Source organism: Mus pahari, chromosome 1 (assembly GCF_900095145.1).
Source record: "Mus pahari chromosome 1, PAHARI_EIJ_v1.1, whole genome shotgun sequence".
In the NCBI taxonomy this organism is placed as follows: Eukaryota; Metazoa; Chordata; class Mammalia; order Rodentia; family Muridae; genus Mus; species Mus pahari.
Genome location: NC_034590.1, coordinates 90,331,462 through 90,348,637, shown reverse-complemented (window position 1 = coordinate 90,348,637; position 17,176 = coordinate 90,331,462). Strand labels below are relative to the sequence as shown.

The window sequence follows — 17,176 nt, the reverse complement described above, 5'->3', positions numbered from 1 at the left end:
AGAGAGAGAGAGAGAGAGAGAGAGAGAGAGAGAGAGAGAGAGAGAGAGAGAGTTGTAAGAACTGCCCTCATAAGCATTTGGGACAGAGGCAGCTGACAGACCAAGCAGTGGTGTGAAGAGTGAGTGGCAAGCATACAGTGGCATTCCAACTAGAAAGTCCGTCTTGCTAGACACTGACCATATCAGCACATCAAGAGCGTAGGAGTGGGCAGTCACATCTTTGTTAGATGTGCAGAGTAACTTTTACTCCAGGACAATATGGATAACCAAATAGATCTTTGGTTTTTCAACTGCACTTGAAGGAAAATCAAGGCGATGTAGGAAAAAGCTGCTTTAATGGACAAATAGATCTGTCTTAAACAATTAATACTAAATATCAAAGCAATGTGAGAAGTGCCAGAGAAAAGGGCCCAGTATTTACTGGAAAACTATCTATCCTGATCTATACAGTGGAATATCCATGACAACTGTACTGTTACTTTTCTGTTGCTGTGATAAAACACAATGACTAAGGCAACTTACAGAAGAAAAGGTTCATTTGGCTTACGGTTCCAGAGGCATAGTCAGAGCAGAAGTTGAGCTATCTCTCCCATTGTGAACTGCAAGCCTGGGTCAGAGGACTGGGAATGGCATGCAGCTCTGACATCTCAAAGCCCAACCCGAGACATGTTTTTTCCTCAAGGAGACACCTCTTCTTAAACCTCCCCAAACAGCCACCAACTGGGGACCAAGACCCAAACATCCGAGACTATGGGGCACAGTCATTCCTGACTAAAGTGAGCCAAGACTGGCCAGGGAGTAGGGGAGCTCCCTCACATACAACTCTAACACAACCAGGAGGCCAGGTCTCTGTAAGGGAAAGTGCTACAGTGCTGTTCTGTTTCCAGACAGGCTAACCTTGAAACAATGTAGCTGAAGATTACCTTAAACCTTGGCTTCTCCCTCCTGAGTGCTAGAATTACAGGCAAGTCCCATTATACCTGGTTTACTCAGTGCTGAGGACTGAACACAGGGCTTGGTGCACACTCTACCAAGTTACTTCTTTGACCTGAGAGCTACATCTCTAGAAATAAACATTTAAAATCAAAATGTATTAAAAGTAATAGAAGACTTTTTAGTTTCTTTAGTAGACAATTTATTTTGATAAACTTGCTCAATAACAAAAATACAAGTGAAGAAAATTATGTTCACTTTATACAGTTGTATTAACAATTTGTTTTGAAACTATTAATTGAAAAAATGTTATAACCAATTAGAAAACAATTCTTAATAAAGTTTTGGATAATATACAGACCTTGACCACAAACTAAAATCTCTCAAGGCAATACAACTAAAATTCTGTGTAGACAATTCTACCTACACAGGCCACCTTTTTCCTTCATTTATTTTTATCCTTCAAAAATTTTCTAAAAGACAGCTTACTGTTTTGACTTGTGAATGTAAATTTAATTTTAAAAAGAAGATCAAAGTGGGTTGATATAGCAGTTACTATAACCAGAGTAACTGGCGACTAGTAGTCTTTTAATAAAGACAAAGTAAATGCAACATGTTCTTCTCATGAAGCCCATGATGCAAAATAATAGCTAAGAACAGATCCAAAGTTAGTTTCCAACACTTTTTAAGGACCTTTCCTCTAAATCAATAGATTGCCTGTCACCAGGACTATTTATTTCACTGAAGAGATTAAACAGTGAACTCGCACAACACCACACGGAGAAATCAAAGCTGTAGGCAAAACCCAAGAATGTGTTTTGGTCATCTAGAACATTACAAAAGAAGAAGAAAAAAAAGGCATCCTTCCCAAACAAAACAGATGCAACAGAAAACAGGTTTGTGAGAGATGGAAAAGGCAGAAACATCACACCCACACACTGACAACACAGAACAGGGATTACCTTTGGAAAGAACTGTACTAATGGTTGCTTTTAATGAATTGAAGATTTTTATCTTTACAGATGTTTAGGCTTGTTCGATAGGAGCTTCCCAAAAACTCAAACTAGTTCAGTCTTGTGCAAATAAAACCTAAAAATAGTTTTCAGCAGATTTTACAGTGATATTCTTAGGCATGAGAAAAATGTACACTCTAAGAACAATGTAACAGACAAAATTTGACAAATGATTGCACCATAAAAGTGTTTTATATACATTTTACAAGATATGATTCCTGCTATAAATTAATACTGTGCTATGTAGTACTCATAGTGACCTTTAAAGCAGCTGCTGGCAGCTGTTTGTCCTTCCACTTACAGGACTTCGATTACACGAATGAGTCCACTTCAACAACGTTTGGTCTGAGAGAGTTTACAAAGACTGGACTTGACACACTACTCAATGGGATGGTCTTAATCCTGGGCTAGAGCGCTGAGTGGCTAGAAGGGCTTCCCCCATCAGCTCTTCATGCACTGGCCCTCCAAGACAATGATGAAATTAAAGACAATTTAATGGTTTGGGTAATAGATACAAATAAAACCTAAAATTTTGTAATCTTATGCAATACCACTGTAAATGAGAGAAGTAAACAGTGGGGAAATTCATAGCAGCTGAGAAACTCTCTCCCCCCATGCTCATGATCCAGTTAAAAATATTTTGAGAAACTATTTACAATAAAATCCATCTTTTTTAAGAGAAAAGCTCTTGGTCATGTCAGTTAATCTGAACTATACTTTGCTAATACTTTGCATCAGTGGTATAATGCCAGCTACCAAACCTTTCCTTCAGAGTGACCCATTTGACTGATCAAAGCCCAATCCCGAATGTCCACAGATCATTAGTGGTGGCCTTAGAACTGCCTGGATGGATCAGGTGGTGGAAAGCGCCCTTCCTCCGACTGACTGCAGGCTTCTCACACAGAGGGGTCCACTTCTCCAAGGTTCCTGTATGAGCCCAAACACTAGGTTTTCATTCACAATTTAATACTGAGACAGGTGAATAGCAAACACACTGGTGAGGATTGACCCAAGTCTTCCTAGGTCAGATCTGAGCAGGTAGCCCATCTTTGACTACCACCCTGTGAGGAAGAATCGAGTTGCTTAGGAGTCATCCCCCTTGTATGAAGTACGGGCTATGTGAGACTTGTACTCTGCCCACTAACAGGGGTACTTGAATTGCCATTCACTCTAGAGAGGACAAACTCAGCTCCACTGCCATGAAACACCCTTGTGACAAGATTCAAACAAGTGTTCTCCAGGAGGAATCGAGGTGTTGACACAGGCATGGGAATGTGGGGAGGAAAGGACTGGGTTTTAAAAGGATTTGTGAGTTCAGAATCAGCTGCACTGCTGTTTCTACTAAAAAAAAAAAAAAAAAAAAAAAAAAAAAAACCCTTAAGGCTGTGGGTTTAATGCAGCCTTCAAAGCAAATGAAAGAATGTTAGCTTTTCAGCAAACACAGGTGTAAAGCATATAGAGGAAATATTGTATTGCTCAAGAGTTTGGTGAAGATCTACTAATACAGATAAAATGCAATTTTTATGGAAGAGCAGAATTAGTGTTGTAAATAGCCAAAACAGCCAGATATTTGCTAGTGACCTTAATGTTTATGTGAAATTGTATGCCTGAATGTATACACTGCATTGTTAACATAGCAGACTGAACCAGTGGAAAAAATGAATGTCTGTACAATAGAAGACAACTGTTATTCATTCCAACAGTGTCAGATTCCCCAAACTATAAGGTTTGACATGACCTTACCTTTACTATCATATACAAATAAATTAAACCTAGAAAGAATCTTTAGCTTAACTTAAAATTGCACCTAGAAAGGTATGGAGTTATTTGTACCTATTACAGAAACCTGTCAAAATCAAGGGCTGCTACAAAGAATGAGGTAAACTGAAGACTCTCTCCACTATGCAGCCTTCAGATAAATGGCTTTTTTCTATTGAGTTCTAGGTTGCACACCACAGTGTTTTGCTAGCAAGCATTCAGAGTTCTCGTCCAGGAACTGTTTGCATGTGTGCATATACAAATGTACACACACATACACACACACACATATACACACTGTATACTGCATCAGCAAAATATATATATTATATATATATTTATATAAATATAAGGAAGATTTCCCCCACCCACCCCAAACTTGTTTCTTAGTGTTTTCTTTTTTCTTTTGTACACAGAGATTAGGGAGTTTTAGAATTTTTACATACATTTTAGCAAACAAGTTTTGATCTATTGGCTTCTTGGTGCAGTAATGCAACGGCAATCCATTGTGGTGCCAAAGGCTCATAACATGACAAGGAAATTGAGAACACTAATATCTTAGGAGGTGAGGCCAGCCCCACACGAACCTCCTGTACTCTTCTGGTCCATCATGATTCATAAATACTAGACTTTTCCCCCCTCTCAAATGAATCATTAGACATTAAAAACAGATCAACAGAGTCACAAGGGGCCACATGCTTTCAGTATAAAGCACTCTCCTTCACTAGGTTGCTATCACAGTGCAGACTGACTGCCTGAATATGCTCAGGAGATTTAGTCAATAATGTATTTGGTTATGGAAAAGGCTCTCATTCTTTTTTTAAATCCAAAGTGCATAGTGAGAACAAATCAAAGCAATTTTTCCTTTTCAGCATCAGGTTCATCTAAGCATCTTCCTATGAGAGGATGCCCAGGTGCCTTCTCTTTGTCCTCCCAACCTCTAAAAATAAAAAATAAAATAAAAAAATAAAAAGAGTTAAGCCGTTTAGACATTCGTCAGCCTGGTAAACAGACTTTGCCAGCAAACAGAAGTCCTACTATTGTGAAGAAAATCGATAAGACAAAAAGTACATATGATGACCCAACTACTGTGTTGTTGGGTAACTTATAAGGTTGACCTCCGACTTCATTGATGTAAAATCCTATTGGAAATATTAGGGCAGCCATACAGAAAAGGATCACTGTAAAACAAACCAAAACACAACATTAGTAACATGCTTTGGTGATATATATATATAAAAGAATAACAATGAAAACTTGGTACAAGACAATTTCTATAAGGGTTTGTGGATTGATAACAAGGCCAAACCTGTGGTAGCACAATCAACCCTGGTCAGCAGACCTGCATGTACTACACTTCACACAGTAACCCCGAAGCCCAGCAAACGACACACAGGAAAGCTCGTTGCACATCTTTAGACAAGTTTTTAGAGGATCTTGAATTATGAGCGTTAAGGTGTGTGTGTCTGTCTGAAGCATTTAGTAATTAAGGGCGGGGCTAGGGATGAAGTTCTAGCCCTTGTATGTCTGCCTGTCTTAAACATTTAGTAATTAAAGATAGAATTAGGGGTAAAGTTCCAGCTGTCTGTCTGTCACAATCGTTTAAATTAAGGGCAGAGTTAGGGGGAAGTCCTGGCCCTAGTATTTATTAGCTGGCCTGTTTTTTCAATAGGAGAAATATATAGAACGTACTAGAGTGGTAAGTAAGCCATGTCAAAACCCTAGCAGAGTGTAGGCTGACAGAAGTGCTAAGTAGACACTGTTACTATTACGTCACAGCTGTCAGCCAGTCCTCCTCGAAGCAGTAGAGGGAACCTAGGAAAAAGGTGCAGGAAATGAATACCACTTCTCTTACTTTGATTTTCAACCAGCTGGAGAAAGATGGTCAGACCTCTGGGATGGCTAGCAAACTGTCAGAGTGGTTATCTCTCATGGACAGTGTTCCAGAACAGTAACATATCTATCAGGTTTCTGAACACACACACACAACAAAGTGAGGGAGGGAGAGAAAAAAATCTTTGGGCTTACAAACACAATGAAATATATTTTTTGAGAAAATGTTTCTAGAAAGATTACAAGAAACACCAGTATCTGGGCAGAAGTAATGTCTGTCTAACCTTTTACCAAATCCTGTGTTCCCATGCTACCAAAGAAATGCTTTTCCCAGTAAGCATAAATTATCCACAGCAAGCTTAATCCCTTGCATTTCTTAGGATAGAAGGCTCTCTGTGAACACAGATGAACTAGCTGCCGGTATGAAGATGTGAAACTTTTCCGAAGATAAACCTATCTCCAAGAATATTAAAGGAGCCCTGGCCAAATGTATCAGTTGACAATAGCTTTAAAATTTTCTGGGTAGGTCAATCAGAAGGACTTAATGGAATTTTTTCCTAGATAAACTTCCAATAATACATTAAACAGTAATATTTGCTTGAGTAGCATATCCCTTGATAAACATATCAGTATACTTATGAGATCTGTAGCACTGCAGTAAATTATTCTATATCATATAGTCAGAAAATCTATTTCACTTAGACAAATGATTATACAGAACACTATCATACAAGCAAACAGATTCTTTGTAACTCCTTCAAGTGAAGAATGTGGGCACTAGAGTCCGTTGGGTATTGGCCTTTTTGTTAACTAGCCACCAATAAACACTTTTAAATGTGCTGTGAGTATCTGCTCAGTGTGCGTGAGTGAAATAAAACCAGTTGACTAGGAGCCATGGGGCTGAGTGAAGTGAGTATGAGTCAATCCTAGCTACAGGTAAGAAGATCTCAAGTAGTAGGCTAGCATGAGTTTGCACACATAGTGAGATCCTGTGTCAATACACATACACTATGTGTAAACACACGCACTTGCCCATCTGGGGCAAGATTATTCTTAAAACAACTTTTCCCTCTGATGTAGTAGCTTAGGAAACAGTTAAACAATTCAGAAGCACTTTAATAGGATGTACACATAACATTAGTTTATGTTGTTAATGGGCAAATTTTTTCTACTGAAAAAAAATGTCCTTTATAATGGACAATAAATAGTATTCATTTAGGAACTACAGTTACAGTTAGTATTTTGGAGAGTATTTTGGAAACTGATTAGGAGAAGCTCGATTAAATTTTGAAAAAGCAATGACTTCCTATTTGATCTTAATTTTAAGGCCTAGGGAAGGAACTTGGTTCCCTATACTTTCTGGGGTCCAGATATATGTAGATGGAGGAGTATTTAACTTATTAAGAACTGTGAAGTTATTTCAGATCTGAAACCAGCTATCACAGCTGAAGATCAAGCCCTGGTCCCAAGTAAGCTTATAACAATAGCTTCGTTACCCTCCTGGGACGGGTTGCTGATAGTGACAATAGGAGCATCAGTAGATGAGAAGGTAAATCAGAGTGCAAAGGGGTTGGAGATGACTCCGTGGGTAAGGCGGCACACCTGTGCAGGCTAGTGGTGTGAGTTCAGGTCCCCAGCACCCACACAGAAAGCTGGGCATGCTCATGTGTCTGTAACCTGAGTGGGTGGGGCAGGAGGTTGGTGGAGACAGATGGATGTCTAGGTGGCTGTCCATTCAGTCTAGCCAAATGGTGAGCGCCCAGTTCAGTGAGAGATCTTATCTTAAAAACCAAGTAGGGAGTGATAGGGAGGGCACCTGACATCAACCTTTGACCTCCACACGAACATGCACTCACACATGGGCATGCGCATAGACATACATACACACACACACATACACACACACAGCAACTAAAGAATAGGGTTGGACTTAAAAGAAAGACTCATTTTGTCTTACATGCCCCGATAGGCAAGGCCCTTCATGTGGTGCTCTCCTGGCAGAGGGTCTACCATTACACTATTACAAAAATACTACCCTAACTAATGGAAGATCATATACAGCAGGGCTCAGGTACATCTCCAAGGGCAGAACCACTAGGGGGAGCTAAATTCCTCCCTGAACTGCTCCTCAGCCAGCAAGCAGAGTAAAGTAAATGTCAATTTAAATAGATTCACTCCAAGCCATTTTAACTTATAAAGGTACAGAATAGAGACATTTTTTATAAAAGTATCCATTTTTTAGAGCAGATATATGTTTCAATATATATAACACTACTGTTTAGAAACTTCCAAAAATAGTATGTGCCTCTGGCAGAGGTTCTGAGGGCTGGTGACAGTAATGAATGAGACCTCACTTGATTGCCCATCCCTAACTCTGAATCACTTTCATACGCATATGCAATTTCAAAAATAAAGAAAGAATACATTGCATTTTGGAGGCAACGATATATGGTTATTGTTGAAGGGGAATGAAAGAACAAAGATAAACCCTGGTTCTTCTCCTTTTGTGGTCCCTGTGGGTATCTTCTGCTTGCTTCCCTGCCTCATGAAAGTTTGTTTCCTTAGTGTAAGGCTTTGGTACTCCTTGATATTATGTTACTCATAAATGACTGAATCTTCCTGGAAAAGTGACTGTGTCTGTGAGTAGATGAAGAATTAGATTCTCTTTATTTAAATTCCTCATCAACAGCTTTCAGTTAGGGGCTTCATTTCTGTAACTGCTCCTGGCCCTTACTCTCTTAAGAGCTGCCTCCGGTCTCTGACAATTGTATCAGTTGTTTCCTATCGCTTAATAAGGGTAAGGAGGGGTTGCTTGCCTCAAAGGCAGCTTGGTCTAAATTTTAGTATTAAGGGAGATGTGTAGACAAAAGTAAAACAAAGTCAGAAACGAAGTTCCAAAGAAAGCTGGAGAGACAAGGACTCCTTAAGGGACAGTACTACCCTGTAGCCTCTAAGGATAAGCTTCCAAAGTGTTCAGAAATTAAATCAATTTTGCAAATTATAAGCTAATATTATATGTAATATATAAATTCATGACACAGCAGGGACTAGCTTAGTAGAGTAAGAAACTTTGACAATTACTACAACAACTAAATGTGTTGGTTTTTCAGTGGTCATTCAACCCAGGAGAAACAAAAATCAACAATATTAAAAAGCAAATGACTGCCTTCATCTAAGTCATATGTTTTCCTAGATTTATCTTTATTTCAGACACTAGTACCTTCCAGACGTGGAAACCACCCAGACTACTCCACATCTCAAACCTGAACCACTTCTGTTACAGAAAGTAATAAAGCCTCATTATAAGAGCATCCACACAATGCAGTGACAGCTGTGGGCATCCTGGTCTTGCAGTGCGGACGCTGATGGGAATGTGTGGTTTATCTCCTGGCCAAGTGAGTGGTGCTCCAGGAAGATTTACCGCTCCTTAGGACTGATCTTGATAGTCTTCGTGAAACCGCCACTGTGCCGCCTTCTAGAACAACTTAGGAAGCATGGCTACTTACTTCCAGTGAATGCTATCCATCGAGCATATTTTGTAGCTTCTCTTCGCCAGTGGGAAGCCACCAGCAAACCACATGTGACAGTCAAGGAAATGATTCCCATGATGATAAAAAACAGGGTGGTGACCCACTCTGGGGGAAGCCGCGGAGGGATGCAGGTCCGGTCTCGTCCATGGATTGTCTGACACTGCCGCACCAGGCCCACAGTGAGTGCTCCTGAGAAGATGCAAAGGTAGGGAGTACTTCAGTATGCTTGGCATGCCCAGGGAATATGCCCCAGCAAACCCCTTTCGAACTTAAATCTTGGTATCTGTGTGGACAATCCAAGCATTTAATCAAGGAATTCTCTTCAGCAGTCTGCTGCTGTTTATAATGTGCCAGTGTAAAAAAATGAACATAAACAACAAGAACAAGCCTCAGGAACCATAAAGGACAGTTAGCTCAGCCATTTATTGAACAAACACATTCCTACAAGGACTAGAGACTGTCGCCCAGGTGAACTGCATACACGCAGGAGCTGGCCTCATAAACGGGTTTCAGAGTACTTGTGTCAGGCACTGCTCTGATCCAGGGAACACAGCCAAGCCGTTGGCTGGGCCCAGCCTTCCTAAGCCTGCACACTGGCGCAAGACCTGGCCTTCTCTGCTGCTGGATTCAGGACTCACTGTGTGGTTCTTTAGTTTGCCTGAGAAAATATATTTTAGGAAATTAAACACAAACTTTGAAATATACCTAATGATAATATATAAAATTACATAATGCATTAAACACTAAGTTATCAAAACTAAAAGGTTTGACCATTTTTATTACTATATAAGAGTCAACACCATCACAGGATAACAGGAAAATGCAAGTTATGAAGCAATCTGTAAAGTACCTCTGACATCATTAATTTTCAAAAACTTTATTAGTAGTATCAATCTGTATGGTGGTGTGAAAGAGTGAGGTGTGTGTGTTTGGAGGGGGGCATGCAGGCCAAAGGACAGCTTTGTGGAGTTATCTCTCTTCTCCCATATTGATCTGGGTTCCAGGGATCAGACATGTGGTCCAGCCTGTGTAGAAGAAGTGGTGAAAAGGCTCCGTAAAGTTGTAAACCTGAGCTATGACCATCCCTCTCTCCAAGGATAATCTATCTGACCAGAACTCTGAGGAGATAAACAAACTCTTTTTGAATCAAATCATTAGGTCCATATGATGAATCTTAAAGGTGCAAGCAACACAGGCTGTTACAGGCAGCATACAGGACAAAGGGAGCAAACCTTCATAGTACTGCCACCCACTCTGTCCTCAGCTGCTGCTTGGAGTCTAGAAACTAAGAGTAGGCACCAGGGGATAACATGACTTCTTAAGCAGTACACGTTTCCTCTGAATGATACCTTGAGGTGGGGCAGAGCCTCACTATGATAAAGCATTCTATTTGTAATTCTGGAAATAGAGAAGGCATTCACAGCAGTGCCCATGAACTCCTAACAGGAAACCACTCCTGATCACTCAACAAAAGACTTTTTAACAAACTACCTTTGGGTCCTCTTGGAGCTTATAAAAGTTGCAAATGTCATGATGAAAGACACTTGCACAAAATGCTACACTGTGGATCTCTATTATGGAGGCGACTGTCTTTACAATTCAACACACAAAAGCAGCTTGACTGGCAACTCTCCACATCTGCTGACCTGAGATTTGCACTGAGGATTATCTTGTGCTCCAAACAGTAAAATCCTACCCTTGTGCATAAGACTGAGAGCTCTCTCCTGCAGAATATTTCTGAGTACTCCTGTGCTCCCCACCTCTAGCTCTCTGATTAAGGACAGGATGAGGATAGGATGCCCACTGTGCCCGCTGATTGTCAGGCTCTCTGAGTAAGACAATCTTTGTTGCCTTTCCTGTCTAGCAAAACCACAGCAAGTAAATATGAACAGAACAAACAATAAAGTGAAACTGTTAGCTATAAGCAAATTGGAGAAAACCTGATGAATGTTGGGGTTCTGCTCCTGGATTGATAAAATTCCTTATTACAGCCAAGCAAGAATCAACCCTCAGCACCTCTGAAGGGAGGCAGATGGGCAGAGTAAGCAAACGTTTATGATAATGTCGCTCACTCTGCCCTGTAGCTGCTCTGCAAGAAAGAAAGGCCAGCTAATTTTAATTGGCAATTAGAGGGTACTGCATAAAAAAAAAAAAAAAAAAAAAAAAAAAAAAAAAAAAAAAAAAAAAAAAAAAAAAAAAAAAAAAAAAAAAAAAAAAAAAAAAAAAAAAAAAAAAAAAAAAAAAAAAAACCCAAATATTTTTCTGTGTGCTGAGTTTGTGGTTAGTAGTGTGTGCTCAATGCATGAGGCTCCAGGTTCAATCTCTAACATTCCACAAAACATTACTACATGGCTCTCAAATGCTTAGCATTGTTAGAGCAGTGAGATTGTCAAAACAATACTCTTGTGCTTCCAGTGAAAACAGATTTTCCTCAAATAGAGAAGGGTTAGTGTCAACCGTGGTGAGTCAACGCTAGTCTTTGCATTCCGGAGTAAGTCTGTAGTCTGATAACATTAATGATGTAGTCACGCGTATTCTATAGGCTGAGAGGGTCTGCAGTCAATTGCTTTAGAATTTGCTAATGCCCACACTCTGAGCAGGCCTTTAAATTGCATCTTTATTTCAATGAGTTGTCTCTGGCCCACCTTTTACTTCCATTAGATTCTTCCACACATCTTGTCTGCATCACACAGCCACACCACTGATGTTAAAAAGTAGCTCTGAGGGTAGTGGTGGTGCTGGGTACTGGACCTTCTAACTTCAAAAGCGGGGATTACAAAATAACAGAATACACCAGGGCATGGTGGCACACGCCTTTAGTTCCAGCACTTGGGAGGCAGAGGTAGGCGGATCTCTGAGACCAGCCAGGTCTACAGAGTAAGTTCCTGGAGAGCCAGGGCTATGAGAAACCCTGTCTTGAAAAAACCAAAACCCCACAAACAAACAACAGACTGCCATCTTTTCAGAGAAGAAACTATACTTTGCACTTCACTGGAAAAGCCTCAAATGGCCCGTAGCAGTGGGTACACAGGAGGAATTAAATCAATTAAAAACAAGCTACAATTAGAATCACACGGCATTCCAGAGGTTCTATTGAAAACTATAGTTCAGTGTGGCTTCCTGTTAAGCAAAAGCCCAAGCAATCACTAGTTGTTGTTTTACACAACAGGTTTTTGCCTTTTGAAGGAACCAATGACTGAATTCCCCAAGCAGTCAATCTATCTTTACCCTGCAGCTGTTGCCTAGGTAACCAACCCATCCAAATAAGAGAATCATACACAATAGAAAAAAGGAAACCAAACTAGAGGCTGCAGCCTCCCACCAGCCTTACAGGATCCCACCTGTGTACCCTCCACAGAGAGGAGCGAGTCACACGTGCCCACTCTGCTGAGTGTGGCCCCTACCTAGAATGCCTCCTGAAGCTCATCCGCCACCTAGAGATCCAGACACTCCGAGGTGACTTAGCACAGCCAGTCTGAGCATGTCTGCTGACACAGTGATGATCACTGTGGTAAAGGCACTGCCACAGAAAGTCTGTAACCGAGGGCTATGAAGCAGCACCCATGCCCACCAGAGCCTGTCACAGGCAAATCTTGTGATGTGCCCACCAATCTATTTCTGGCTTTCTTTTCTACAAGAAAGTGTGTTCTTAGCAAGCTGTTTATTGGTCACACATGGAACAAATGCACCACCACGAATGCCTTCCTGACTGATGAAGGTTCAGTTTCCCCTCTTTCAATAGAGCAGGGTGAAGCAAGTGACACCACTCCAATTTAACTGAAATGATGGAGATTCTTTTTTTTTTCCCCCCCCAAGACAGGGTTTCTCTGTGTAGCCCTGACTGTCTTGGTCACTCTGTAGACTAGGCTGGCCTTGAACTCAGAAATCCACCTGCCTCTGCCTCCCAAGTGCTGGGATTAAAGGCGTGCACCACCACTGCCTGGCTAGAGATTCTTATTTACAGAAAGTGTGGTTGAGGAAACTTAACAGAATGCAGGGAGGTTTGGGCAGAGGGGACTGAGAAGATGGAGGCTCCAAGGCAGGTACAGCACAGTGTGCCCTCCTGTCACAGGTGCTTCCAGTCTCCAATGCTTCAACTTTCTTCTCAGCTGTCACTACCTTACTTCCAGTCGGGTGTCTTCTCCACCCATTCTGTCCTCACAGCTCACATGCTGAATGAGCAGAGGCACAGAAGTTAACACTTGCTAACAAGGGTTAGTTAGTGTGCTCAGATAGTCTGATGTGTAGTTCGGTAGAATTGTCTCTTTGGCCTATTTGCTTTTTATAAACTTTTTATGTAAACAGAGAAGTAGGAGATAAAAATGACCACTAGCTATGGTTCTGGCAGAAATGTCTTGATGGTCCCAGGAACCACAAGGCCAAGGGTATCAAAGTACAAAGAGCTGGAAGCCTTCCTTTCCTCTCAGAAAGCACGGTTTGTACAAGGTTTCCTAAGGAAATAGTTCCTCAAGGTTAGCTGCGTAGGCACCGGGAACCACTGAAGCTATAAACCAAGGGACCCAAACTACTCCTTAGCTTAGTGTCCATGGGACGCTGGTTTCACAGGTGTGAAAAACTGCGACAATTAAAGGATCACTAATCCTGGGAGGACAGTCAATGTGGAGCACATCAGACCCTGGGAAACTTGTGGGAGGGCACTTGAAACAGCCCCGATGAAGCCGAAGATGACATAGAAACCACAGAAAGTTGGAGAAGATGGGTGCATGGAATGTCCGCCAAGGAAAGCCACAGGAAATGAACCAACAGAAAGGTCATGAGGCTGTGACCAAAGTGCCCATAGGGCTGGGGCTGCCAAGTCCTTGGTACTCACCATGCCCAAAGCTATGGTTTAATACTTGCCCAGCTGAGTTTCAGTCTTTGTCTCTAGCCCTTTCTACACCCCAGTGGCCCTGTCTGTAATGGGAATGAATGCTTACTCTGTACAAGTTTATGTTGGAAATGTAGAGTTTTCTTTGTGATTGTGCAGGGGCTCACAGCTAAATGTTTTCTTGAGTACAAGAAACTTCAAACTTGAGGTTGGGACAACTCTGTGGAGTTGTGACTGCCTGCCATTTTGTGTGATCTGCAGATTAAACTCAGGTTATCAGGCCCGTGGGTATGCATGTCTTTGAGCTGAGCCATCTCGTTGGCCCTGGACTTGAACTTTTAAGCAATACTGAGGTGCTGGGAGCTGGAGGAAAGACAGAGTATGTTCTCCATTGCACGAAAGGTAGTCACATCGTGCTATGTGGAACTATCATTTTCTTATTGTCTGTACTTGAGAGATTAAATATAATTTGAGATGTTTTGGAGTCAAGTTGATAAAGGGTCTACTTGGGATGGTTAATCATGATTTATCAATTTGATTGTATTGAGAACTACCTAGCAGGCTATTGAAGCACACCTCTGTGTATTCATGTATGAGGGCAGTTGTGGAGACAACTAGATCATGAGAACTCTAATCTATGGCTTACTCTGAAAGACTCTCAGGTGGTGAAAAACTTGGTTGGAGGGAGTGGGTTACTGGATATGCCTTTGAAGAGCAGAGCTGAGTCCAAGACGGTTCCTGTTTCCCTTCTCTACCTTGAGTCATGGGTTGAACAGCCCTGCTCCATCACATGTTCTTGCTGTTCTGTGTCAGCACAGGCCCAGAGCAACAGGGGAGGCCTACTGTGAATGAAACCTCTTCAACTGTGAACCAAAATAAACGTCTCCCAATTTAAAGGTGGGAGGGAAAAACACAGACACATACTATGAATGAACCCTGAAAGCAGGACGCTAAATGAAAGATATGAGCCATAAAGGGCCACATATAATATGGAACCATCTATATGACATTTCCACAATAGGCAATTCCAAAGAGCCAGGAAGCAGATCTGTGGTTGCCAACAGAGTTGGAGGGAATGAGAAGTACTGAGAACTCCCCCTCTCCCCCCAGCATTTTAAAAAAATATTATTTTTAACTATTTTAATGTATGAGTGTTTTGCCTCATGTATGTCTGCGTACCACATAACCACATGTATGCCTGGTGGGCATGGAGCCCCTAGAGCTAAAGTTACAGAAGATTGTGAGCCTCCATATGGGTAATGGGAGTTGAACTCAGGTCCTCAGGAAGAGCAGCCAGTGCTTTTAGCCACTGAACCATTTCTCCAGGCCCTGAACTATACATTTTGAAAAGGTGATTTTTCACCTCATTCTCCAGTCTAGCTTGGAGTACCTTTAAATTCAAAATTCCCTGTGCAATCACATTTCTCCTACAGTTTCTGCACTATTACTATTAGTAGGCAAATCCCATCTTTATTATAAAACCACCAACAGTTTTATTCTCTTATTTAAAAGAGAAGAGGTGGGGTTGGGAAGGTGGCTCAGAGGACCGTGGTTTGGTTCTCAGCACCCACCATCAGGCAGCTCAGAACCACCTATATGTCCAGCTCCAGAGAACCCCATGCCTCTGGCCTCCCTAGGTTCTTGTATCACATGTACACAGGAGCCCTCTAGCTTGGCTGTGAGTGGCCTGCTTTGAGAGAAGTCAGTTCTTAACGCCAGTGAGGATCCTTGCGTCTAAGAAATCATTGTGTTCCTGTACTTCCAAGATCCTCTTTGTCTTTCAACTGGTTAGGATGTGTTTAGGTGTGGAATATCTTACATTTGTCCTATTTTGTGTTTGTTGAAATTAGCCAATATGCAGAATTACTATTTCCCCAGTGCTCTGGCATCTCCTTTCCTTCTTTCTGGAACTCCAATGTGGTATACCACACTTGTTTCTAATGCTCTGTTCATTTTAATTATCTTTATTTCTGCCCCTTGCATTGGAAAAATCACAATCAATAGATTTTATTCATACCACCTTCTGCAGATTTCTCATTTCAGAAACCTTTCTACTCCAGGCTTTCTATTTTTAGATCTTTCTCTTTATCAGGTCATTGTTTACTTTTGGTATATACTTAAAATGTTTGATTTAAATCCTATCTCAGTGGTTCTCAACCTGTGGGCCATGACCCTATCCTGCATATCCTATATTTATGATTCTTAATAGCAGCAAAGTTATAGTCATTAAGTAGCAACAAAATAATTTTATGTTTGAGGGTCACCATAACTTAAGGAACTCCATTAACGGATCACAGTTAGGCTGAAAACCACTGGTGCTGAGACAAAGGCTGAGATCCCTCAGTTACTACTGACTGCTTTTATTGTTTAATCGTTATAAGCCATAGTTCTTTGTTTCCTTGACTGTCTTATAGCTTTGAGTTAAAAACTGGAAATTTGATCTCTGTCAGTTTGAGGCCAGCCTGGTCTACTGAGTGAGTTAAAGGACAGCCAGGGCTACACAAAGAGAAACCCTAATTAAGGTTCGGGGGTGGGGTAGGTGGGTGGGTGGACGGACTGCTTTCCGCCAGGTGGTGATGGTGAATTCGTTTAATCCCAGCACTCAAGACACAGAGGCAGGTGGATATCTGTGAAATGAAGACCAGCCTGGGAGTTCCAGGGCAGTCAGGGCTACACAGGTTCCAGGACAGCCAGAGCTACATAGAAAGATCCTGTCTCAAAAATAACAGCAGAAAGCAAAAACAAAAAGAGAGGGAGGGTGATTGCACATAGCACACAGCACACCATGTACACCAGAATGGAATCAGCTTCCTTCTTTTGCTGTGATTTATTCTTGTTACTGTTTGGTTCACAACTCTGCTGGAATAATTACATAAAGTCTCTATCTTCTGTTGTGTGGCCTTTGCAGTCTTTCTGACTTCATCCGACAGCCATCTCAGCCTGGGCTGAGGGTTCTGTGGACAGAAGGTAATTTACAACTCTGCCTAAACTTCTTGCTTGAGCGGAAGTCAGCTAGAAGTGAGAGATGTGAGGTCCCTTCTACACCTCTTTTCTGAGCACCTGGATTACCCTAGAGCTCCTCAAGGACTCCTGGGGACATGGTTTTCCCTGTTTTCTTTTCATGCTTGCCTATCCGTGTCTCTCTCTTCTCTCTTCTCTCTTCTCTCTTCTCTCTTCTCTCTTCTCTCTTCTCTCTTCTCTCTTCTCTCTTCTCTCTTCTTCTTCTTCTTCTTCTTCTTCTTCTTCTTCTTCTTCTTCTTCTTCTTCTTCTTCTTCTTCTT

At 41.4% G+C, this 17,176-nt stretch overlaps 1 protein-coding gene across 1 annotated transcript in view; it reads right to left on the bottom strand.

Annotated features, from left to right (window-relative positions):
• Window positions 1-4,108: 4,108 nt before the first annotated feature.
• The window catches only part of Mosmo (modulator of smoothened), a 58,476-nt gene continuing 45,408 nt past the window's right edge, over window positions 4,109-17,176 (bottom strand). The window contains exons 2-3 of the mRNA XM_021213826.1: window positions 9,044-9,256; window positions 4,109-4,885 (exon numbers count right to left, since the gene is read on the bottom strand). Coding sequence (XP_021069485.1) covers window positions 4,701-4,885; window positions 9,044-9,256 — 398 coding nt within the window. The 3' untranslated portion in view covers window positions 4,109-4,700. The remainder of the gene's footprint in view (window positions 4,886-9,043; window positions 9,257-17,176) is intronic.